Source organism: Chanos chanos, chromosome 4, assembly GCF_902362185.1.
Source record: "Chanos chanos chromosome 4, fChaCha1.1, whole genome shotgun sequence".
In the NCBI taxonomy this organism is placed as follows: domain Eukaryota; kingdom Metazoa; phylum Chordata; class Actinopteri; order Gonorynchiformes; family Chanidae; genus Chanos; species Chanos chanos.
Genome location: NC_044498.1, coordinates 39,987,716 through 40,012,504, shown reverse-complemented (window position 1 = coordinate 40,012,504; position 24,789 = coordinate 39,987,716). Strand labels below are relative to the sequence as shown.

The 24,789-nt window shown below is 40.5% G+C and overlaps 2 protein-coding genes across 2 annotated transcripts in view; one reads left to right on the top strand and one right to left on the bottom strand.

Annotated features, from left to right (window-relative positions):
• gfra1a (gdnf family receptor alpha 1a) overlaps positions 1 to 15,455 on the bottom strand; it is a 53,998-nt gene extending 38,543 nt beyond the window's left edge. The window contains exons 1-4 of the mRNA XM_030772320.1: positions 15,416 to 15,455; positions 14,437 to 14,739; positions 13,600 to 13,683; positions 2,124 to 2,264 (exon numbers count right to left, since the gene is read on the bottom strand). Coding sequence (XP_030628180.1) covers positions 2,124 to 2,264; positions 13,600 to 13,683; positions 14,437 to 14,739; positions 15,416 to 15,455 — 568 coding nt within the window. The remainder of the gene's footprint in view (positions 1 to 2,123; positions 2,265 to 13,599; positions 13,684 to 14,436; positions 14,740 to 15,415) is intronic.
• A 3,056-nt stretch (positions 15,456 to 18,511) lies between these two features.
• LOC115810387 (coiled-coil domain-containing protein 172) lies at positions 18,512 to 24,698 on the top strand. The gene is made up of 7 exons (XM_030772319.1): positions 18,512 to 18,590; positions 19,209 to 19,294; positions 20,865 to 20,981; positions 21,355 to 21,520; positions 21,862 to 21,963; positions 22,246 to 22,348; positions 24,575 to 24,698. Exons 1-7 carry the CDS (start codon positions 18,512 to 18,514, stop codon positions 24,696 to 24,698), a joined length of 777 nt encoding a protein of 258 aa, XP_030628179.1.
• The last annotated feature ends 91 nt before the right edge of the window (positions 24,699 to 24,789 follow it).

Genomic DNA, 24,789 nt, shown 5'->3' with positions numbered 1-24,789 from the left:
CTTGATCCTCAATCATAAACCTGGTCGTTCATGTATAAAAGTCTTAAATTGATTTGATATGTGCTGCTTAGCCTCATAACAGAACAAATTGGATAATCAAATTAGTGAATATTCATTTTCCCGTGCATGCAAATGAAATAATAGTTTGCTGGACACAGAGAAATATTACCATTTATATTGTTCAAAATTTTAAAAAGCCCAGAACAAATTGAATAACAGCAGTTTCCAGAAAAAATTAAAAAAAAAAAAAAACTGAAAGCAGTAGGCTCTAAGGGAGTCAACACCACATGTTCAACACTGAACGAGAAAACGTTATTCTTTTCCCTCAGTCGCTGCACACACAGCCTGTTACCACAGATGAATTATTCATTGGCAACGTTAGGGCCACACTGAGCAAACAGAGCAGCAATACCATTCCTTTCATACAAGCTTCACTTTTCCCTTTTATGCTTGGCTTTTGTTTATTCAAGGAAGATAAATAACTTTTTTTTTTCTCTCCTCCAAACACCAAACAAATACAGTTGCAGAAATACGAAAGAGAGAGAGCGAGAGAGAGAATTTGATTCCACAGCCTGAGGGTTAAGTCCTGGATTCTGAGTGTTTCACATTTAAAGCAAACATACTGTATCATTCATCTGCATTCAGAGCAGCCATCGAAACCAATGACCTTATGTACTGGACACTCCATCTGGAGGGTTATGTATCGATCATAATCAATGACAGGTGCAGGAATTTCAGCTTATTAATGAGAATTCATCAACCAACTGCTGAAAACTCGCCGTTCGGGAGACCTTTCTGATTTGAGTGGGATGTGAGATAGGGCCGTTTCTATACGCTGACCTTTTAAAAGAAATTGACTTATTGTGCCTCTAATGAACCACTGAATGCCATAATCAGTCACTAGCCAGACAAGCATATGTAATGTCAGCAAACCAAAAAAACCCTCAGAAATTAAAACCAAAAACAACAACAACAAAAAAGGATTCTAGCTAAAATAGGAAAATCCTCACAGTTTTGGAATAAACTAAATAACGGACTGAAGACTTGCATCCTGGGTGTAAAGAACAAGAAACAGGAGAAAACTGGACGTTTTTCCTCTTTTTAGCAGTCTCTGAATGACTGAAAGGTAAAGTGAATGTAATGGAGCATCTGGCCATGGAAGTCTATAGTCATGGACAGTCCATGGTACGGTGGAAAATGCGATACAGAGGCAGTGTAAGCTTGTGTTCTGTTTTCTTTAAGGGCTCAACAGACAAGCGTGTTCTTTCTGTTCTCTATTGACGACAGTGAGTGTAACTGAAACACAGCCATGATACGCCACAAACAATGGCCCAAAAATCAGAGCCTAGTGTTCACACACTGTAAGACAGAGAGAGAGAGAGAGTGTACATGTAAAGTGCTCTTGCTGTTACTGGCATAACTGCTGCAATCTGTAAGATTGTAGACGAATTGTCTTTTTCTTTTTCTTTTTTTTTTTCTTTTCGGTCGTAGACTGCCAAGTCTAAATGGTAGGAATGAATGAGGAGGTGCTAAGTGTGCCTTGTCATCACTGAGAAACAAAGCCTCTTTGCACCAGCAGAAGAGATAACTGACCCGGCCAACAGAAGCGCCAACTGACGCAGGCTCAGTTAGCTTACACATATTCATGACTTAGCCAAAACATTAAAAAACAGTCCTCAAAAGCCTGAGACCACAAGATATTTACACTACCATTTGTATTTGTATGTGATTGCATGCATGTGTGTATGCTGGTCCCAAGGTCATTAAAAAAGTAACATAAAGTAACAAATATACCAGTAAGACAGTTCCAGGAAACTAATTCAGAAAGAGTATCTGAGAGTATCTGTTAAGCCATGTTACCTCTGTGTCTGTGTGAGTGTTTGTGTGTGTGTGTTCTGTGACAGTAGACAATTTTCTAAGGGTAATGCAGGCCTTTGACAGATTGTAACTCTCACTGTCTGAGAATGTGAGAATGCTAGTCACCTGTCTGCAAGTTTCCTGAGAGTTTTTCTTCTGGCGCACACACACAGACTCTCTCTCTCTCTCTCTCTCTCTCTCTCTCTCTCTCTCTCTGTAAGTGCGTGTGTCACTGGAATGAGTATATGTGCGTTTAAGTTATTTACCCAGAATAGCCCAATTGGGATGTGCCCTCCTGTTTCTACTGGGGTCCTGGGTCTCCACAGGTCTCCCCCTTCCCTGGACCACCTGCCCTGTCGCCATGGTGACAAAGCCACTCTGAATGCCCCCGCTGGTATCTCCTCCCTCTGGAAAAAGACTGGCTGCATTCAGACACACAGATCACTCTACACTTTGCCCATGGATAACACTTGCAGAGATTTGCAGTAGGAATCTTTTTAGAAATCAGTACTTACGGGGTGAAAATTAAAGTAGAGGTAAACTGACCACAAAATACCCCCAACCTGAAAACTAAACTACAAACTACACCCAGGGCTCCAGACTAGCACCTTTCTGTAAGTGAGAGCTTAATGTTATGCTCTGGACATAAGGGTATGCTCCTGTGCCCTTACCGTAAAGAAATGTAAAAAAAAGAAAAGAAAAGAAAGTGTGAAAACCTATGCTGTTGGGGAAAACTGTGACAGTCTCATGGACTGACTGATGTCCAGGTTTTCTCTTAGTCTCTCCAGATGCTATACGCTATATGATTTTTCAGAATTAAGAGTTAATTTCTTGTTGTCTGTGTAATTTGCTCTTTCCAATTCACAATAGAAAAGACTGGCTATAACTCTCTCTCTCTCTCTCTCTCTCTCTCTCTCTCTCTATATATATATATATATATATATATATATATATATATATATATATATATTTGAAAACTGCTGACGGTATCATGGCAGCACAGCAAAGAACTAAACATAACAGTAACATAAACAAAAGCAATTTCATATTTGAGGCAGTTAATGTTCACTTTGAGACGACTTACACAATGCTTCGGGACGGTTTTTAGTCTGGAGCCCTGACACCTATCCCATTCTACATCCCGAAACTTTCTTCAACCCAAAATCTGTCAGCGTTCAGTCCATAAAATACCACTGTCTTTTATACACTTGATTCGTCTGTACTGAAATAACTGAGGGCATTTGTTTAGAGTCAGCACATTAAGTCTAAAAATACTCCATGTTGGACAAAGAAAGGGGGTAGATTTGAAGAATAGTTACCAGGAGATAACAACAGACAGTGGAGACATTAAGGGTCAAAGAGGGTTAAGTTACAACACAGCTGTAGTGGGTAAGGAGTGTCAGGGAAAAAAGAGATTGCATTCTCAAGGGAAAGTTAGAGGGAGAATCACACCTTCATCTGGGAGTATGGAAAGACTGAAGGTAGGGTTTGAAGGGAAGAATAGAAGGTGTAAAGTGGGAGTTATAGCCCTTGTGCCAAGATTAACACCAAACAAATAAAGAGTGCCCAACACCTGCCAAAGCTAAATTGAGGGTAACCTGTTTTTTGTGCAGAATTAGTCATGTCCTTTTGTCTTTTCTTCACCGAAAAAAAATGGACAGATAATGGCGACTACAAACAAACTGCGACTGCACTGGGCAAAGTTGGGGGAAGGAGGGAGAGGGTTAAACAGCCTCTTATGCTTCACTGTTCACTAATGTACAAAATGTACATTAAAATACCACATTTATATTACTTCCATTTCTCATCACTGGAGATCCTGCCATCACACAGTGAATTACAAATTAAAAAAAAGAATACATACAGATTCATGTAGGGATTACAGCCATGGCCCCAGAGTCCCAGGCAGTGTCTCACTTCCATCTTACTGGAACCAGTGTCTAAATGGAATTATTATTTTTTCTGATATCCGCATGAGTTGTGCCCTGATCTCAACAGGGGTATAATTCATCTCTGTTATTATCTGTGAAGCTGGAATTACAATAGGATATACACAATGTGACAGTCTCTCACTCATGGAAATGATAGGCGGAACGGGAAAATAGTTGAGTATGAAGAACATGTCATCGACACATGTGAGGCAGAAACTTGGACTTCAGTCAAAAGACAACATGATTGTACAGTGCTGCATTTCTAGTGTATTTTTCGTTCCTGCTTTCAGGAGCATTTTGTAGCGAAGCAGTGATTAAAGGCACAGGAGCAGAGAGAAAGGCTCTCCTCCCTAGAGAAGCAACACAGCACAAACGTCTCATCAAAATCTGAAAGGTTATAACAAACGCAAGACTGATTAGGAGAGAGGCACACATGCTGAGACAAAATGATGCTCTTCTCTCTCTCTCTCTCTCTCTCTCTTTCTCTCTCTCTCTCTCTCTCTCTCTCTCTCTCTCCTTCTCTTTATTTCTCTCTAACATAATCTCTCACTTTCTCTTCCTTCTTTCTCTTGCTCTCTCTCAAACATTTTCTCTCTTCCTCCTGTTCTCTCTCTCTCTCTCTCTCTCTCTCTGCCCTTGGATAACTAACACCCAGTCTTCTCTATAGTCTGCAGTCTCAGAGGGATTGCAGTCTTATATTTCCCATCATTCTGAAGATCCTTAGACAGTGTGATCCCTAAGAATCTCTGAGATTTCCAGACAAGGTCAATGCTATCTCTCACATCAGTACACAACCAGGGTTTAGTGTGTCCGCAACCATCAGTACCAGCGTGCCATAACTTAGACCATAATACTAAGAATCCAACTGAAAGGTTGCCTTATGCACTCTACATGCTAGGTGTGTTTCTCTGAATCCATTTTTTAAACAATGAGACAAGTTTTGAAGGTACTACATTCATGCATGCTGGCCCATGAGTGTGTGTGTGTGTGTGTGTGTGTGCGTGTGTCTGCACGCATGTGCGTGCGCGTATACTTCTGTGCACTCTGGCAGTGGAAGTAATTTGGAGCAAATCTGCATGCATCTGTAGCAGCAGAGGGATCTATGAGTGGCGTTGGCATACGATTCGACCCTGCAGAGTCAAGCTGTCAGGAGCTTCTATTAACAATGATGAATCACTCGCCCACTTTATATCCAATCAAAAAGCTCTCAGGAGCTCAGATCTGCTCACCTCAGACTAAATGATTTTTGGCCTGTATGGGCTACTGTGTGTGCCAGAGCTGAAGGAGCAACCTGGATCTGCCGTCTGTGTGAACAACCTTTTAGATTTCACCTGGGGTAAAACGTTACCAGAGATTTGAGAAAGCAATGCAGTCCATGGACCGATCTAGACTCATAGTAAAGACATCAGTGCAGTGTAGGAGAGACTACAAAAACTCCATACCACCAGGGGCATACTTTTGCTTTTTTTTTTTTTTAACGGGACAGATTGATATAGGATGATTAAGAATGCAATTAAACTTTTTTTTTTCTTTTATATCTGTTGTTAAAAGTTATGTTTGAACTGAAAGCTAATTCAGTATAATATAAAATGGAAATAAAGTAACTGACAAATTATAAACAATCAGGCTAACAATAACAAGAGCCCTTATTTTATTGCCTACATGCATTTGTTGACTGCATTTGCTTAAAAGGAAATTCTACCAATTGAGTTCGATTAGTGTGAATGTGCTATTGTAATCAGGAGTAGATGAATAGCTGCAGAGTGTTCACATTTTCATTACTCAGTGTTGTGAGATGGAGGAAAACGATTAAACAGTATGAATAAATGATGAAGAGCAGCAGGGACCGCAATAACACCATAAAACTTCAACCGACAGCAACCCACAACTTTTTGAATTTGAGATTCCCAGCTGGAACTCTTTGACTTTTGGAGAAAGCTGTGGCAAACTTTTGTTTCTATAAACTGAGACATAGAAACAAAGAATTATTTATATGCTTGTATAGGAAAAAAAAATTATGATAACCAGGACAATATCTATTTTTTTTTGTGAAAGAGCAACTACTTCCTGAATATGGTTTTCAATTTTTTATAGGTGTCCCCTTTTCTTCAAACTTCAGCCTTTGGCCTTTCCAAATAAAATGTGTTTTAAAACGAGATTAGTAAATATTCATAGGATTAATAGGAATTAATGTGATGTCATTATGTCATATATATGAATATGACATAGTGGTACAACCAGCAACAACATCAAAAGGCTAAAAGTAGCAACAATACATTCAGCATGTTATCACTCAACACCAAGAACTAGTTTCCTGCCTTTAAGACCACGTGATTGGCTACTCTTCTCATCTCTGTATGTGGGCCCCTAAGGCTGCAGGCCAAGGTCAAATCAAAGTCTGCTGCTAGGCTTCCATCTCACTTCCTTGACTGTTTGACTGATCCCTTTGGAATCCTTTGCTCTCTCTCCCTTCCTCTCCCATGCTAGAGTTTGAGTGTGCATGTGACCTCCAAAAAGCGCAGGCAAACAGATGGTGGAACTCCGTGATGAAGAACAACGGGAAGTCAAGCTTTTTAAAGATAAAGGACACCGTAATGTCTCATTAGGACCACCGCACGCCGTGTTAATGTTTTAACTGTCCCCTGTGGTAAAAGCTAATGTCCCATCATGCAATGAGTTTTCTCTGTCACTCGTATTGTCGCAAAACAAACTCAGGGTGGGTACACATTTTTTATACAGGTGAAAGTTAACTCACAACACCAGTTTTTAAGTTTCCAACAGACCTCCTGAAGGACACAAGATATCCTTTCTGTTTTTAGGGTGTGTTGCAATTACTCTGTACGTTTGAGAGGCCTCTTGCTGAAATGTAGAATTTCCAGACATTTCCTCGGGATTCTAGAATGCTGTACTAAATGCAACTGTACACCTGAGCATTAGCGACCGAAAGGGATTATCCTTTGTTCCAGTCTAAGCGGAAGAGCTTGGGAAAAGAAACAGGGGAAGGGAAAAAGGAGAGGAAAAAAAGAACTAAAGAAATCAATAGGTTCTTGTACGCACAGCCTCAAGTTTCTATTTTAACATAGCTCTTTATTGATTAGCTTTCAGAGGTGACATCTCCCTGAGTTTCCGTTAGCTCCAGGAGGACAGTGGAGTGTTTAGCAGAACAAAAAGCTGCAACAGAGTGCAAGAGAGAGAAAGAGGGGGAGTGAGAGAGAGAGAAAGAGAGAGTAAGAAAGCCCGGGGTTGTTAGCATAGGGTTCTTTAACCAATGCTTACTTTGAAATAAGAGGAGCCATAACACAAACAGAACCAAGCTTCACTGGCACATGAAAAGCCTTTGACTTACATGACTGACATGTCTTCAGACAAACATCACCAGGGCATTCAGCAAGCTTCTCAGGCAACTGACTCTCTTATATACAGATGCAGAGCTCTGACTGATGGGTTGAGTGACCAGTGAAAAGTTTGCCTTCAAACAATGTAGCCTATTCTGTCTCTCTGTGGGTATAGGGATGGGGGAATAGTTGAAGTGATTTTTTTTTGTGGCAGCTGTAGGCCAGATATGTGCAAATGAATCTAGTTTGGGCAACTACTCTCAAGAGTGTTTGGGATGAAAGTAGTGTAATTCTGGCACACAGCAACTATGTCTAGCCTCTTTACAACAAATGCTTCGTTTGACTCTTTGGAAGGTTTTGAATATGGCAAAACATCAGTTTCTACTTCTTGTTATGCTAACAGTGTGTTTTATCTCCCATTTTCCTCAGGTCAGTCTCTATAGAATTTACCTCAGTCACAGTGTTAAGTTTGTTGGCATTATAAATGCACAGAACTGAAGATTAGTTGGCCTAGACATGACACGGGGTGGCAGCTGGTTAGTTGAACTCAGCTCAGACACCAGTGAGAGCTGCTGATGATATATCAGAGACTGTCAATGATGGGATTTATTGAACTGTGTGGTCACCTTGGAAGGTCACCACTACAGATGTTCTGACACAAATTATGTTCAAATTTAAATTAGAAGGGTAGAGAGAAAGATGGATTGATAGAGCGAGAGAGAGAGAGAGAGAGAGAGAGAGAGAGAGAGAGAGAGGGAGAGAGAGAGAGAGAGAGAGAGACAGAGAGAGACAGAGAGAGACAGAGAGATGGGCGGGGGGTGATCCATACTTTTAGGTGCAGTTGCTTGGGCAGTTAACAACTGACAATATTGTAATGGCAGTGGAGAGTGTTTCCCATGATGCTGTGTGGATTTGTACATTTTGGTCATTTGTAATTTAATGTTTACTTGTTGTGCAAGTTTGGTTTTACCCTTGAAAGAACCTGGATGAGAGCCGTTAATGCTGTTCTTAACCATTAAGGTGAATTCTAATTGCAAGAGACCAGTGGCACTGTTTAGTGCGGTTGAGTCAAAAGGACTAAAATGAAGGGGCAGTAAATAATGAAGCAGAATATTACTTCTTATAGTACTTTTGTAGTATATCAGTGGATTTGTTCTCTGATTGTGTACCAGCATTATGAGCAACTTTCACTTTCTATACCACTACTCCTGTAAAATACCTACACACTTTTTACTCCAATACATTATAACAACTGTCGTCACTTGCTTGATTTGGCGTGGTCGGTCATAAGCCATTGTTTTTTTTTGTTTTTGTCTTTGTTTTTGATTTTGTTTTTTTTAAGTTATTTTTAATTCATCAAGATGTAATCAATTGAACACAAGTAAATTACCACTATTCACAAGCTTTTCTATGCATTGTTGTGGTAGGACCTTTTTGATGCAGATGTACCTTAATAGGTGCAAAATCATGTGTGGTCATGTGCCTAGCTCATAAGCCCAGTCACAGTATTTCCTCTAGCATGTAGTCATCTTCGCCAGTGTGAGAGCATGCGTTTGTGTAGCAACACTACACAACTCTCTTTTTTCAAAATTCTCTGTTTTGCCGTCTGAGTATTTATAGGCTGAGATGAGGAAAGGTTTCAATGTATTCTTGCTAAGAGTGAGGGAAGAGCACTGTTTCTTAGAGAAGAAAGAGTCCCTGTGAGACATGATAAGAGTGTTGACCTCATGACCTGTGGGCACTGTGTCGGACAAGCAGTCACGGGAGGATTCAGCACTCACGGCACATCGAGAGTGGGAACAGCCGAAAGAGCATATAGGGACTCGTCTTTACTCACTGATGTGCTTCATAGATTTTTTTTTTTTCACGTTGTTGTCTGTATTTCAGCTGCTACCCCATTATTTTGGTCAATTTCAGCCCAGGCAAATTCAAGCTTGCATGGCGGGCCGACCAATCATTTGATCGCCCCATTCTCCTCATTTTAGTCACCGAGGAGAAAATGACAATTGGATGACATTAAACGGGGCTTTATCAACAATCCTGGGACTGATGGTGAATATTGCCAAGATGTTGAAGGCAACTTTCTTCAAACAACCACATTTTTTCCTTTCTCTCAGGCAAAAGGGCTTTAAGGATGTTCCACCCGTGACCAATGATCATTGGGCTTTTCAGTTTCATAGACTTAAGAGGAACGCATTATGAAAACTGTGAGGTGAAAAGCTTTGGGTCTGTGAGTATTTCTAAGCAGCAGGCTCTCTCTCAGACAGGAGCTAATGAAGTGGCAATAATGTAGACCGAACTTCTATCTGAGAGAGAGATGTTCTCTAACTACCTTCGCTACAGGTCAGTGCTTCACCAGAGAGCTAACTAACTGTGCGCAAACCAAACTCTTCTCTGATTTCTCTCTTTCAAACTCTGGCTACTCTTTCTCTCAGTCTACCTTTTTCTTTCTTTCCTCATGTCTATGTGAAATTCTCTCATCATTCCTCCATCCGTCTCTCCTTTTCTCATTTTTGCTGTATGTTTTCACACTCTCACTCTCTCCTTCTCACCTTTTCTCCTTCTGCTTCCTCTCTATGAACAGACATAAACACAGTCGGGGGAATTTCCATATAGTCTATTTACATTTCACAGTGTTAATCCAAGACAGGTGAATTCACTCTAAGCCATGGCATATTTAACGGTGCTTTATCTTCCTCCATCTCTTGGTTCGTTTACATTTCAGGCAATTACAAAGTGAGAGGTACAGCTGTGTTTACGAACAGAGAATGCTAAACGGTAACCAAGACAGTCTGGGCCAAAACAGCAGCACCACAGCAAATGCCAACAATGACCTCTGACCAAAACCACCATTTTGTCTCGTGTTTGTATTACCAGGACTGTGACACGAGGACGAATCACACAAAACGACAGGCAGTGGAACTCATTTAGGCGGAGGCAATCTTGTAGCCTTCAGTAAGTCATTTAATCATGTGAAAAACCCGATAAGAAGAAAAGCTGAGAGTCAGATACCCTCTCTCTTACTAGAGAATTACGTAGAGGGAATCTAGAAGCATTTAATAAGCCATTTAATTGAGTGGAAAAGCAGATATCGATGCAGGTGGACGTCAGAGAGAGAAACACCGTGTCACGTCTCAACAGGGTAATGAAGGGGAAAGAAGAGGAGCTGTCACAAGGTCTCAGAATGCAAAACACACACACACACACACAAAGCACAGATCCTCTGTCTCGCTCTCAAAAACCCTCTCACTGCAGGAGCAGGTATAATGAACACTCTTCTCTTAGATGTGGATTTTTCTTAAAGACTCATAATTCTCTTCCACTAGCCCTGTCTCCTACTGTGACGCTAGATTGTTTAAACTTAGGATTTAAGTAGTACTGTTACATGCGTACACCTTGCAGATCAGAGGGGAGCAAAAACTAACAGAAAACTTCTTAGCACTGCTGAGGTTTTCCCAGAAAGACTACTTGGATGTTATCTAGAGAAATTGGTCTGTCAGCTGGTGACAGATAGTTTAAAGGTGATTAAATTATCTCATGCTGTTGTACGTATGTGTACGTGCATACAGTTATATGTATATACCTGAGTGCATCCATATGTGTGTGTGCTAGTGTTAATGAGTGTCTGGCTATTTACTTCCAGCTACTTCAGTTCTCATTCAAGTGGGTAAACAAAACATCCATTCATTCAGCGTCTGTGCAGCTGTGCAGCTCCATTTGGCCCTTTGTCGTAACGTGAGTATTACTGTTCGATTTGCTCTGTCTATCAGTCTGGTGTACTGAGGGTGAGTGAGTGTGCAGTATGAGACAGGTTAATGGATGCCTGAGTTCAATCAAAGCATTGCAGGGTTCATTGCGTACTTGAGTGTCAGGGGGAGATTATGGACCCAAGTCTCATTAAAAATTCATTATATCCCAGTGGGGTTCCATTTGTTCCTATAGGCAGTTTGTATATTTCAGCTGATGTGTCTTGAAACTACACAGCCCCTGAAATTGTGATATTTTCTTGTGCTGGAGATGAGAAAGAATATGGAATAGAGCAGATCTATTCATTTTTGTCCCTCAAATCTAGGTGTCATAGAGGGTTTCTACTATGTTACTACATGGTTGAAGACACCTGTTTCTCAGGTTCAGACCAATCCTTAACAAAAAGACATGGGAAGAGAAAAACAAAGAGGACATGCTTGAGAGCTGAAGACTTGTATAGCCCCAGGATTGGTGCTGGTCACAGATTTCAGTGAAAAATCCCTGCCAGACACCATGGCTGTAGCTCTCCCCTGCTATGTCTGAGACGTAAATCTCTTGGCCGAAGCAGGATTGATACTCTGTACAGACATCCCTCAGTCAGGCTAAAGCAGGAGCTGTCAATCAACATAAAGAGCTTTTCAGTGAAGAGTCAAGAGCACCAGCATTTTCTGAATGCTTGGTCCATGAATCTCTCCTCAGGTCCTCAGAGAAAGGGTCTAAAATGTTATATGTTAGCTTAATTACACCAGTTTGATCCTATGGAATATAGCTCTGTTCAAGTACAACAAGCCTTGAACTACAAGACTCTCTTTTTTTATTTTTTATTGACACGACCCACTCACAACTTTAAATGAAATAAAAAAAAAAATTCCTTGAAATTTTGGGTTGAAGTATTTAGATTGGGTATTTTCCTGTTCTCTGTTGCCCTTCTGTTAAGCCCCTAAGAGATATTAAACTTCAAAGGAAACAGCAACAGTTTAAGGCAGTAACAATGTAAGATGGTTGTTCTTGCCCTTGTGACATTGAATTTAACCTTACAAAGTGATCCTTTAGAGTATAATCAACTCTACACGGCTGATTACACCACTTCGTTTGAATTTCCCCAAAACATCATGATTACAGCTAATTATACCACTCTGACTAGATTTTGCAAAAGATCATACCAGGCCACAGCCAACATAAAATCTATTGAAAAAACGTCATGAAGGACCTGTTGCTACTTTTTTTAAGACTCCTTTTCTTTGGAGGATTCTGGTAAGGCATTGACAAGTCTTGGGTAAAATCATAATAGTGCATAATAACTTCACAGCACATGTGAAAACACAGACTCCCGCACTCACAACGCAAACATATACACTCTGGGAAATAAAAAAAAAAAGACCCAAAGACACACGTACACCACTATCTAGTGATCTTCTCTATGTCCTTTCAAGTGCTGACTTTGTTTAGAACAGAGTTGTGCCACACATAGCAGTAGACAATGTGTAGGATGGACAATCACCTCATCAATGGACATCAATGAGGTAAACACATACAACAGCTTCTTGTATTGAGAAGGACAGTATTTGTCTGTCAGGGTAAGACACAGTGGAAATGAAACATGAGTAACTACATGCAATATGTTTAATCATATTTTTTTCCCTGTGAAATTACATATACAGCCTAAAATGACAATCTAAGTCAAGTGTCTCTGAGGTTTTAGAGGAATTTCGGGAAGACTGAATAAGAAACAGTTCATAATTATTACACACTAGCCCTATTAAAACAATTACAATGCTAACACACAAAAATGTATTTACATATTTACTTTTAGTGCTGACGTCTGACAAATTACATGTCATGGTATTATCAATCCCCAGTTCTCTCTCTTGCGCTCTCTCTCTCTCTCTCTCTCTCTCTCTCTCTCTCTCTCTCTCTCACCCATTCTGTCCATCTTCTCTTTGCTGATCAAGTTCTTCCCCATTACACAGAAATCATGATTCATTCATTCATTAATACATAAATAAATACATTTAAGTTGCTCCATCCCAAACTAAACCTCTAGGATCTCCATCCGTTGCAAAGTCACTCAGACAGCGCGAGTCTGTCCGGTGTCACTGATGCTTAGAAGACAGTAACCCAGGGAACAAGGCTACCACCTAGAGGCGGACTATGAGCACAGGAACGGCAACAACACGCTCTATGCAGGGGTTTGTTAGCGTCTCGAACTGTTACTGTACCATAACGGACATGTGTTCTCAAATGCAGAGACGAAGTTGTATACCGCCCCCCCAAAAAAGAAAAAAAGATTAAAGGAGATTCAAAATTTGGACTGTAAAGCACATAGCAAACTACAGCATCCTTCTTGCGTTCATCTTCAGCGAAATTTTATTCCGTAGGCTCAAGTTTGGTAAAGTCGAAAAGCAACACCGTGCGCACTCAGCGGGCTATTCAGAACTATATCTCCCCCATGCACAGGTAGAGAGACAGTGAGCATGCGTTCACCGGTAGGACAAAGGGAGAGAGGTGGGGAGAAACAAACAGAATATGAAAGGAAAGAATTCGCTCCAAAACCTATTTTAAAATTCCAATGTTAGATGCACAGTCCTGCAATATTATAGGAGGAATTATACCCATACACGGGCTAACTGACCTTCAGAACCAAATGTAGGTCTGATTTAGAGAATTACTATACAACAGACAACGGCAGGTACATATGCGTGATACATATTAAAAGCTAGAGGTCTTACCTGAGTAGATGGGTGCCAGTCGAAATATGTCTGAGAGCCGACTGTTGACGGGCTCGTAAGGGGAGTCATCAAGTAAATCATTTCCTATGAAACACAAAGGAACAAATGTGTTATTTAGGATTTTGCATCTCTGGTCATTAACTTATAGCCAAACTGGAACTTAAAAATCATCCAAAATGTGATATTTAACATAATGTAGAGAAGTGGCTTCTTCAATTCCATGTGGGCTATATTAATCCCCTCGAGTAACTACGAACATACACAAAACACTTTTATGACATACTGGTATGTTAATTATCCCTCGTGTTTACTTTATGGCAGGGCCAGAGGAAATTACTACCGGGGTCGCTCACTCATGACTCTAATTTCCATGCCTGTTTACGGTACAGGTTTCTGGTTGCTTGGGTAAACTGGTCAGCGATCCAAGACAGGGAGTAAGGAATACGGAGTGCCCACACAGAGAGCGTGCATTCTCGACATATTAGCGTTCGGAGGGGAAGCCAGTCAGTTTCGGTAAAACTCACACTCCATTAGATCTATCTTCCTAATGTCTGGCTTTAAAAGAGGGGTTTTAAAGGCTTTCAGGTCGGTGGTTCCGCTACCATCACTACACGCAGGCCTCACATGCGTTCCAAGAGGACAGTAAAACCGTTCTCGCTGACCACAGACTTGTGAATTTGCATGCGCCATAACCACTTGACGTTTGAAACGTAGTCTACGCTCCAAAACATCTTCCTTTGTGTGTTTACAGCAGAAGTAAAGGTGTAATCATAAAAGCTTTATCGGAGGAAATGTGTTTCTGCTGCACTTCTAAGCGCACAAAGAGAGAGCACTAACCCTGTAAATGTTGATAAATTCCCCAATAAATGCGCAGGCAATTCTTTTCTTTCTTCATCCCTCTTTTACACTTGCAGTTGTACAGGGGACTCTGTTTTAGTGCGTCTAACGCACTTCGGCACTCGTCTTTCGCCTCTAGTCCAGCCACGATGCTGAAGTTGCTCTCCTTCCCCGCTACGCACTGCCTCATTGTTCGATACTTCGTGCTGCATCCCGGCTCCTTAAGACATAGCTCGCTTGCCTTGACACAGTCCAGCCGGCTCGCGCTTATGAAGATGGTCTCCTCGGCGGACAACAGCACGTCTGTTAAACGACAGTTGTGGTACAGCAAATAATACGTGAAGCCAACCAGAAGTACATTTTACAGGGTTTTTGTCGTAATTGTACAACATTGTCAGAATATTATCAAGTTATCATAACTTTTGTAACTACCCCTTCGTGTCCTTTACAAATACAACTTTAAGCTGCAACAATGCAGAAATTAGACCTGTTTACCAGAGACAGACATGATGGTATTTTTCATCATGCAAACATAAACCAGGAATTAAGCTGCTTTAAAGATTAAAATACTCACACATGGGGCATGATGAAAATGCCATGAACTGGTTCACAATAACAACATAACCATTACAGAGGACTGTATTTGTAATGACGTACAATTAATTGTACCAGCGCACTCTTCTGTGGCAAACAAGTCTTTCTTAACAGGTTTTTGATGAAGCTGTTATTACAGAGCTTAGAACACGCAGCGACCAACGAACACGTTGAGTAACTGGGACTTCACACAGTTTTACAGATGAGCTGCAAAGTGCAAAATATCATAAACTCCATTGCGCAAAGTCGCAATGTTCGTTTTGCACATTTCTCACTTTTTACGGGATGTCAGTCGATTCGTGATACTGTATCGCTTTGTTGTCTGGAAAACATTAACCATAGTAATAATATATTTTGGGACAATCAGAAGCCGATTCAAACTTACCCAAGAGTGGCAGAACGATGTAGAGAGTAATGATAATCATTGCGTTTTATCCGTGTTTAGGTTTGAAGAATATTTCGTTTAATCAAAGTTACAGCTGTGAGAAACAAAATAATCCCTCCACAATCAAATCCATTGAAACATCACTGTAAACAGGTCCCGTGAAAACACCATCCAGATACACTTGAAGGAGAATCCCCGAAAGTACTCCAAATTGATGTAGCTTGCCTGCTATGAAACAATTCCCTGTTCTGTCGAGCATAAACAACAACAATAATAAACTCGATGAGCTTTAATAAAACGAAAAGAAAAAGAAATGCTCGCGCGATTGTCTCCCAAAACTCCAACTTGCGGGATGCCCGAGTCAGTCTGAACACACGAGCACGATGCTGGATCTGAGGCGTTTCTGCGCTGTAACCTCAGAACCAACAGGCAGAGTCACTGCGCTCTCAGCGTTTCAGTAAGCGAATACACCAGCGTGAAGATCGTAATTCTTCAACATTTCGACAACTTTGTAATACACGTTGAGTTATTACATAATCATACTTTCTAATGGAAACTATGTAGCATGTCTGATCCTCGGCCGTCTGTGGTGTGTTGCGTTGTGCGTGTCTCCTCCTCTGCTCCAAAGAGTACAGTGGTATATCGCGCTGAAGTTGTCACTGTACCGCTTCAAATATAAGGTTGTCTATGACATCAACACTGCTCGGTTTCAGCATGGGCCTAAGAAACTTGATTAATGGATATTACTCTTAATCAGAGTCATGGTTATTTTGTTATTATATTCCCAAGTAGGTTATGCAGTGATATGGTTACATGGAGTCACACGGAGTAAGTGGTTCGACATATGTGAAAGAATCAAAGTGTACACCGTCGATTAATTATGGTTTTAAATTTCGAAATATCTGTACAAGGAATATGCTTTACGACGATAACGCCAAAGTAAACAACGATTCGATCCTGCTGGCCCAAACAGTACCCTACTAATTGCCCTACTTGCGCCAAACCGAATCAAGCCCAGCGCACCATTTCTGACGTAATGTTTTCAGTTTGCACGGATCAAGGGCGCTTGTTGCCTTGTCCTAGCTCAGCGCCCTTGGCCATTTGACTAGAACAAAAGGATCCCAGGCAGTAATGCATTTAAATCAAACATTTAACCACGCTGTCCTGTTTGTTTCTTTCATCATTAGGTTGCTGAACATGACTTACATTATTTGACTCTTTTTCAAGACAAAACTCTTACACTGTTGGATGGAAGCCCACTGAGTGAGACAGTCCTGCCTGGAACGACTTTGCTTGGCCACCGATGTATCTTTTAAGATTCAGCCGTTAATAATAATTTTTAAGACCTTTGCATAAGATGCGTGAATAGGCTATGCAACAATAGAGTGTAGGCTAGCCAGTACAAAATGTAACCTTAAGCAATCGTAAGAAATTTGCAAGGATAAGATAAATCAATAATCTGTCTCTCCTTTTTAACGCTGTGTAATGGTTGCTGAAGAGTCTAAAGGTAAATGTATCACGAAGCTCACGCAAACCTAACACTGAACTTTTTAGTGCTGCTTGTAAGAGAAATCTGATATAAAAGTTGGCGGACATCGCCATCTGTTGACCTGTTAGTGCACACTCAATTCTTGCTCCGGGATTCAAAGTCAACCAGCTTTTGAAATAATTAAATAATTTTGAAATAATGTCCATAATGTGCAGTTGTTTTCTGTTAGTTGTTCGTTGTTGTTTTGTTTGCTTAATTTGAATAGTGGAAAGTCGGTAAATTAAAGATGAAAAATTAAGCTGAATACAGACAATTCCTAGATGCTACGTTTGTTCACCTTGGACTACAATAAAATTCACTTTACAGAGATTCACCGCCAATACATTGGACAGTGTGCCTCCAATCTAATCTGCTTGGCTTTGATACATCGCTAAGGAGCTTTTATCACTAGACGTATTGACTGCAGACATTTTCAATCAACAATCATGTCTGCCCCCGTCTAGTTCAAACCCTTCCACTAAATCAGCAAGTCTCCATCCTATTCTCATAAGCATTAGTGAGAGGTCAATGTGTCCGTACTGGGATAAAGCTCAAGTGGAAATGGTCACCCTTCTCAACAGAAATTATCCGCCGCCGACCGATATTGATTTCTACTGTATCTTTTGGTATTGGACTTACTGACAATTTCAACATGATTTAAGGATCTGTGAACCGGTGTTCAGGGAACGGAAAAAAGAAACGTGTTAATTGTATCGGAATATAATTTGATGACTCTGCACGTTTAAGACGAGATGTTAAACTCCAAGATTGGTGTAGCATCAATCCTTGAATATATGAAAACTTCAATCAATATTTACTATTAATTTTGCAAATGAATGTCAGGGTGATATAGTCCCTGTCATATAAACGAGAGGCGTTCACACTCTAATGTGCTTCATGGCTTCAGATCAAAAGCAGCGCTCAGGAAATTGGTGAAAGTAGAGGAATGATATGACAAAAGTCCACGGACCAAATGGCGCCAAATTAAAGTTATTGATTACTGACCATGCTTACAAACGTCAAACAATACGAGATCTGGCAGCTCTTAACAGCAAACCAAACCCCTCAATGATGAATGACTTGGAGAGTACGTGGGCGTGTCTGCAGCCTCAGGATATTCCTCGCCATCCCAGCCACAGATGAGGCGGTTACGTCGGCAGTGGTTAATTGTTCGCCTGATGCTGTAAGGAATGAAATGGAAAGCTAAAATGTGCCCATACATAAATATAAACTTGAATAATTTTCTTCACCTGTTAATGTTTCGGTCCAAAATGTAATCAGATGGTAATAGAATGTTGTAAGCAAGTACCCTCAAACATAACAACAAACTCCTAAAGACCTCATTGAAGAAGAGAAGAGAACAATACCGTCAGGTGTTTTGAGGTTGCCCCGGGATTCACAGAGTCCTTTGTTTCTTTGTTGGACTGACATCATCTGACCAATCATTGCCCTATGAAGGTGCAGCGAAACGTTTATTGTTCGTGGCGTCTAGCAACCCATATTATCAGGATTAGATAAAATAACTACTTCCCATAATTGATCTATTTTAGTCGTATCCGTATTAAAATATGAGCCTTGAATCGTTGTTTCAACTAATTTTACTTGCTGAGCAGCAGTTTTCGGAAAATTCACGTCAACTACACAAAAGTACAGAGACAGCTAAGTTAATTAGTGTGCTAGTTATTTACGCTTTTTTTTAGTTAGCCTTTACAGCCCTCAGCCGTTTGCCCACTTTAGGCATTACAGAAACTCTTGTATTTACAAACACAAGACCCTTTATAGAAGTGCTTACTCTTTTTCGACTCATCTAGCCACATTTGCCGAGTAGTCAGAACTACTCCACGTTAGCTTTGTAAGTGACGAGGAGAGTTTGCATAACCGCCGGCAGTTCAGCTACGCTACGATGGGTCACCAGAACCCGCTAGCTACCAATCTCAAGTAGCAATGGTAGATGATAACGTAGTTTTATGAAAATAATTGCGCAGTTAATCGAGTGCATCAAGAATTTTATAAGACGATGTGTAGTAAGTTATATGTCCTACACAAGGCACAACATGACTCCCTCGTATGAATGCTTCTCTGTACTTTAATTTTCACAAGCGAGGCCAAAATTTGGATGTGCGTTTAAAGATGGGCCGTTTAGTCACAGGCTGAATGATAGGTCGCATATAGTATTTGCAGATGTGCTGAGTACATCATGATGGGATGATGATGCATATAATTATTAGCTCATCTATTAAATAGGCCTGTTTATTTCTCGTACAGTTAAGGCTGAAATCAGCAGTTCTCAAGAAAAAATTAGAACTTCAACGGAAGTATTCAAGTGTGCCAAGAGAGAATTGGACGAAAAGGTAGAAGACAACAGTGCTGCTTTTGAATTGTGAATTATTATTATTATTATTATTATTATTATTATTATTATTATTATTGTTATCATTATTGTTGTTGTTGTTGCATTTCCAGCAAATGGGCATAAGGTCTATTCTAACATTAGGCCTACTCTTACAACCAAGGCTTTGTCTGAGTTTTCTTAAATCATTCTCTTAAGTTCTTAAGATAGAACATACAAAATAAAGAAATAAAACACCCACCCACACACACACATACACGCCCAAAAGTCAGTGCTCCTGGTCTATGGAGGAAGTATGTTGAGGTTGCAGTGTAATCAGATGAACAGCAGTAGATGCCCCATAGCTCAGTAAAGTGGTGATTCATTTTATGATTGAAACACTTCATCAAAGGAAAGGCTTCATTAAAGATTGAGTGGATCAATTGTAAGCGGCACAGCAGAATCAATGCCTAATTTCCGTCAGATTACATTAGTATTACAGTTTGAAACTGCCTAGGGTAGGCTGATTGTTCTCTCAGAAATATTGTACGAGTATGCTTAATATTCCCTGTCTTTCTAATAATTGGCCTAACACAGACATCAGTAAAATAGGTTAAAAGGGTCATCCACTGACCTGACAATGTGCTCGTGACTCATGTGATGCTGAAAATATTCGAATGTTTTCAGTGCTGGCATGTTAAGTATCCAAGACATGATGTAATTACATTTCTATACTACTGACAGTGTTTATAATGTTTTGGGGGGAAATGGTGAGAGGGACTGATTTAGTTGGTGATATGCTGGCTTTACTTTTGATATAATACTGTATTTTGTTTATAGAGTGGCTAAAGAATATACTGGTTGATTAGTGGAGTCTTTGGAGGAAAGAACATTTCTTATTTGTTAATAAAGCTTATAACTGTTATTGTGTCATAATTCCACTCTCTTATCTCTATAAAGCACATGGCGTGATCTTAAGGCAAAATCTTGACTGATAGATGCCTGTAGGGAATGGAAGGATGCACGCACACACACACACACACACACACACACACACACACACACACCTCAGGTAGCTTGCCTGAAGCTGCCACACTCTGGGAAAAAGTGATTATTTTGACTTTCCTGTCAAGCTGATGTTGTGAATGACAAAGCTTATTACCCAGCAGAATGTATTGAGTCATAACAATCCATCCTGTGTAATTATGAAGCATATTTTGCTTGTTTTCCTCTAGGGCAGGTAGCATGTAATTACCTAAACAATACCTGATGTCTTTCATTTCTCAATGACTCCCTTTAAAGGCACAGGCGTTAGAGGTGAATTGAAAAGCAGGAGTTTGAATTGAAAGGGCAATATTGCAGCATGTAGTCTGTGACTTAGAGATGAAATTATCTGGATGAGAATAACTCTCATCACTCAGTCCACCCAGCCACTTAGTACATAAAATCTCATACAGTGTCACACACACACTTTAATGTGTCTTTTCTTTATTTCCTGCTGTTTTTATTTTCAAATTTTACACTGGAGGGATTATTGAGTTTGTGCTTTTATTTATTTTTTTGTTTATTTGCTTTTTATTGTGTAATTTCAGACCAAGCTTCTGGCAGAGACCAAACTACAGCAAGATATAGTAAATAAGTGTCTAGAGCAAAGGGAGAAATTGAGAGAAGAGCTCTTTCAGGAGCAGAATAAACTAAAGGAATGCCTGGTATGTACAGACTATATGCATGCATTAGTCACAACTGCTGTGAATGCAGTATGAGAGCAAGACAATGTTTTAATAAAGTGTTGTCAATATTGTTAATATTATATTGACTTAAAATTGGGGCAACCATTCACTATTACATTAAAGAGGATAAAGACAGAGAAAACTGCAAAGGGGATACAGTCTGTGAGAGCTTTGAAGCTCTTTAGTTCATAGACTGACCTCACAGTAAATCATGGGATTTTGAAAAAGGTATGTTTCTATTATTGACTTGTGCATGCATTTTGTGAGACATCCATAGATTTTGTGAATGATCAGATGTAGTAGGCTGTCGTGCCCCTGTTGTAATTGATTTTCTTTTGATGCTGATTTGAAGGATCAGATAAGACTACAGGCTTCGGAGGAACAGGAGAAGTTTCTGAACGATATAATGACTTTTAACAGCGATTACAGCCTGTTAAACAACCGAGAGGCTGTGCTTCACAGCCAAATGAGATCTGAGATAGACACTCTTCAGCTGGAGGAGGACTCTGTAAAGGAAGGTAGTGTGAGTGCTGACTGAATGATACTACACTGGGAACAGACAGGGCCTGAAGGTGTGAGTTGTTTCTCCATCAACCAGCAGGTTCTTTATTGTCCTTCCTATTTTCCAGGCTGGGATAATGAGCACTGGGTGACATGAGTGCTCAAGGAGTACCTTTTACTATGCTATCACATTATCCTTGAAATTATAAGCTTTTTCATCTGTGTGTGATACAGTATGTGATGGGTTTCATCAAACGGTGTTGGGCAATTATAAACATCAGCACACACTCTCTAACTCTTTCTCTGTCTGTCTGTCTGTCTGTCTGTCTCTCTCTCTCTCTCTCTCTCTGTACTCTAGAGATGGAAGATATGATTCGGAGTAGCTCTTGTATGAATTCCATACAGACGGAGAAGAGATCTCTGATAAGTGAGCTGCAAAATCTAGAGTCTGATAACAGAGGTACATCCCGACACTCAGGCAACAGTTACCCCTCAGCTCGGTTCATAGATTGCACTGAAGATGTTAATATCTTTGTGCTTGTTAACGACGATGTTCCAAAGCGTTTACGTGCTTCACCGACCCTCTTTTCATAACTTCAGATGAACGTCGACATGTCAATAGCTTACAATTTCACAGAAACGTCTTGAAAAGTAATGGTGTTTTGCATTTTGGACGTCTCATACATATTTATAAGAGTTGAAGCCACAGATCCTTCCTGTGCTGATGTGTGTTTGTTGTCAGAGCTGGAGAGAGAGCTGAAGGAGGCAGCAGTACTCACTGAGTCTCTGAGAGCTGAGAGGCTCTCTGTGAGTCAGAAGCCTGTCACCGACAGCACATGTCTCAGGTAATATGCTCACACACTCAGAATCCAAAAAAGAAAAAAAAGGCCTTCACCGCTCTTAAAGTAATCAATCCCAATATCTCTGTAGGAGCAGTGATTAGTTTGATTTGTGGTTATTCATTTGTTTCCTATGACCTGTCTGAGATGAATGTGTCATTTTTTTCCAAGTTAGATAGAATTGAAAATTGTGTTCTGTAGGACAAAAGACTTATCTTAAGTAACCATGTCACATCTTTGGCCGGGTCAAAGGTTCTCGGGTGGTATGTCATGATGACCATGAATCACGACTGCAGAACACAGAGGTTGATTTCATCTCACAGTGCATGTGAATTAGTGCATGTACCAGAGCTGTAACACTACACAAAACTCAAGTTCTGGTTTGTACCATGGTTTTGCTACGTTTTAGGTATATTCGAAAAAACTGACAAATATCCATTGGTTGGATGTCAGAGAACCATTGTCTGCATTATACCAAGACGAAATTGTCCTTTGGGATAAGTGTTTTGAATTCAGCATGTGTGTTGCTTTAGCTGGTTAAATGAGCAAGACTACATGTATTTTTCATGCATATGACCAATAATGCAATTTTTGATTTCAACACAATTTTCCATTTGAAATTCTTTCACAACTGATGTGTAGTTTCATATGTCGCATTAACCCTTGTGAAGCTAAAAACTGTTGGAAGCACAAGTCCCGTACCGTGTGGTTCAGAATGAACACATGTACCATTCCAGGAAAGGGAAGCAGATGCAGACACTGCACCAAATAACGCACTGTGTAACACACTTCCTCAGCCACTGTATCACTATGAGGATTTCAACAGACACTTAAACATCTCATATTTAAAGCCATTTTGTTAGAAATACTCAAAAAATGAACGTCGTTTCAGGGACATAACGCACAGCGTTGGGGCAGGGATTACATGGGAAGGCAGGATGGATCACAGAGGCCTCTAGAGTAACTCGTAGCCCATACTGTAATGAAATGCCGTAAGCCTGTCCAGGACTCATCAGTGTGTAATGAAGATTTATTCACTTAAGCTGATTTCCATAACCCTCCACTGCAGTGTGTGCGTGTGTGTGTGTTTAGGGTGTGTCTGCATGCGAGAAAAAGAGAAATGCTGAGCTGTTAGGCATCCATTTCTGAATTCTCCTCCCTCCTTTCCCAAACGTGTAAATAACATTGCATTAGTCCAGCCTATTTAATTAAGTCTTCCATGTAGCCCCCACCAGAAGAAAAAAAATCAGGAGGAAAAAGGGAATTAAAGTGCGCCGTACACGTAGCGCGGGAAGGACAGGAGGGAGAGATCGATGTGCTGTCCATCTGAGAGAGCGAGCCCTTTCCTGAGCTCTTAAATCACGCATTTGGGAAGCGCGTTCCTCCGGTCTTACCCTCATTCATGTCTCTTTATCCCCCTTTTCTGCGAGGCGTTCTCGTTCTCAGGATGTGCTGAAGATGAGGCTTTTGGGAGGAAGACACAGAACGGCAGTATGATTACTTCTTCCGCGTGTCGTCGTTAATCTCGCCTAAATGCCCGTCCACCTCAGTCCAGAGGCTTTATTGATTGTATGAAATTGAACTTATGTCTGTTAAACTGAGGTCTGCCTTTTAAAGGATGAATTGTGTGAGCGGTAGCAATAGTAGCTACCTCTGGTCTACGCGATACAAGCGGCGAAGATACAGAAGACACTGTATTATATCCTGTGTGCCAGTACACTGGCCGGTCAGAGAAACCTCTGGAAGGTTGAAAGTGAACTTGGATTCTAATGTATGTGAAATACCATTACATGCTCCATTTCCTGGTGTCCTAGCTACCTTTATGAGAAGTGAACAGACTGGAGTGGTAAAAGACCATGGTTTGTGTTCAGATGAAGTTTGCTTGGTTTTGTGTTGGCTGATTCAGTCCTTTCTGATTTGTCGTCATTAAGAAAAACACAAGAAGGACCTATTGGGACAGGACTAATAATTTCCTGTTTGGCTCATTTGCTTCGGTCTATCTGATGTGGTGTTCTTAAAGCCTGACAGTTAATTTAGATTGGTTTCTTTGAAATATGGGGGTGCCCAAGGTTTTGAACTCGACCTTGTGATTTCGGACTAATTAATTTCTTCTCAGTAATTGCCAAATCACGTACAGGTGGGTAGAGAAAAAAAAAAAGAAAAGCACTGGACTTTGGCCTGATGGGAATGGAGCAGCACAAGGGTTCCAGATGTCTTGTCTGTGTCTTACAGGCTGAAGAAAGAGCTGGAAATGCAGAAGGAGGGAGAGCTGGAGCTGCTTCACGCAGCTCTGACCTCAGAGATTCAGTTTCTGAGATCGGTAATTACACACAGACACAACCTGATCTTCCACTAACCATACATCAGAGTTTTGAAACATCAGCCCAATTTTTTCTACACTCTTGACGCAACGTTTGTGAAAACATTTGTTTCTCGTTGAATCGCCG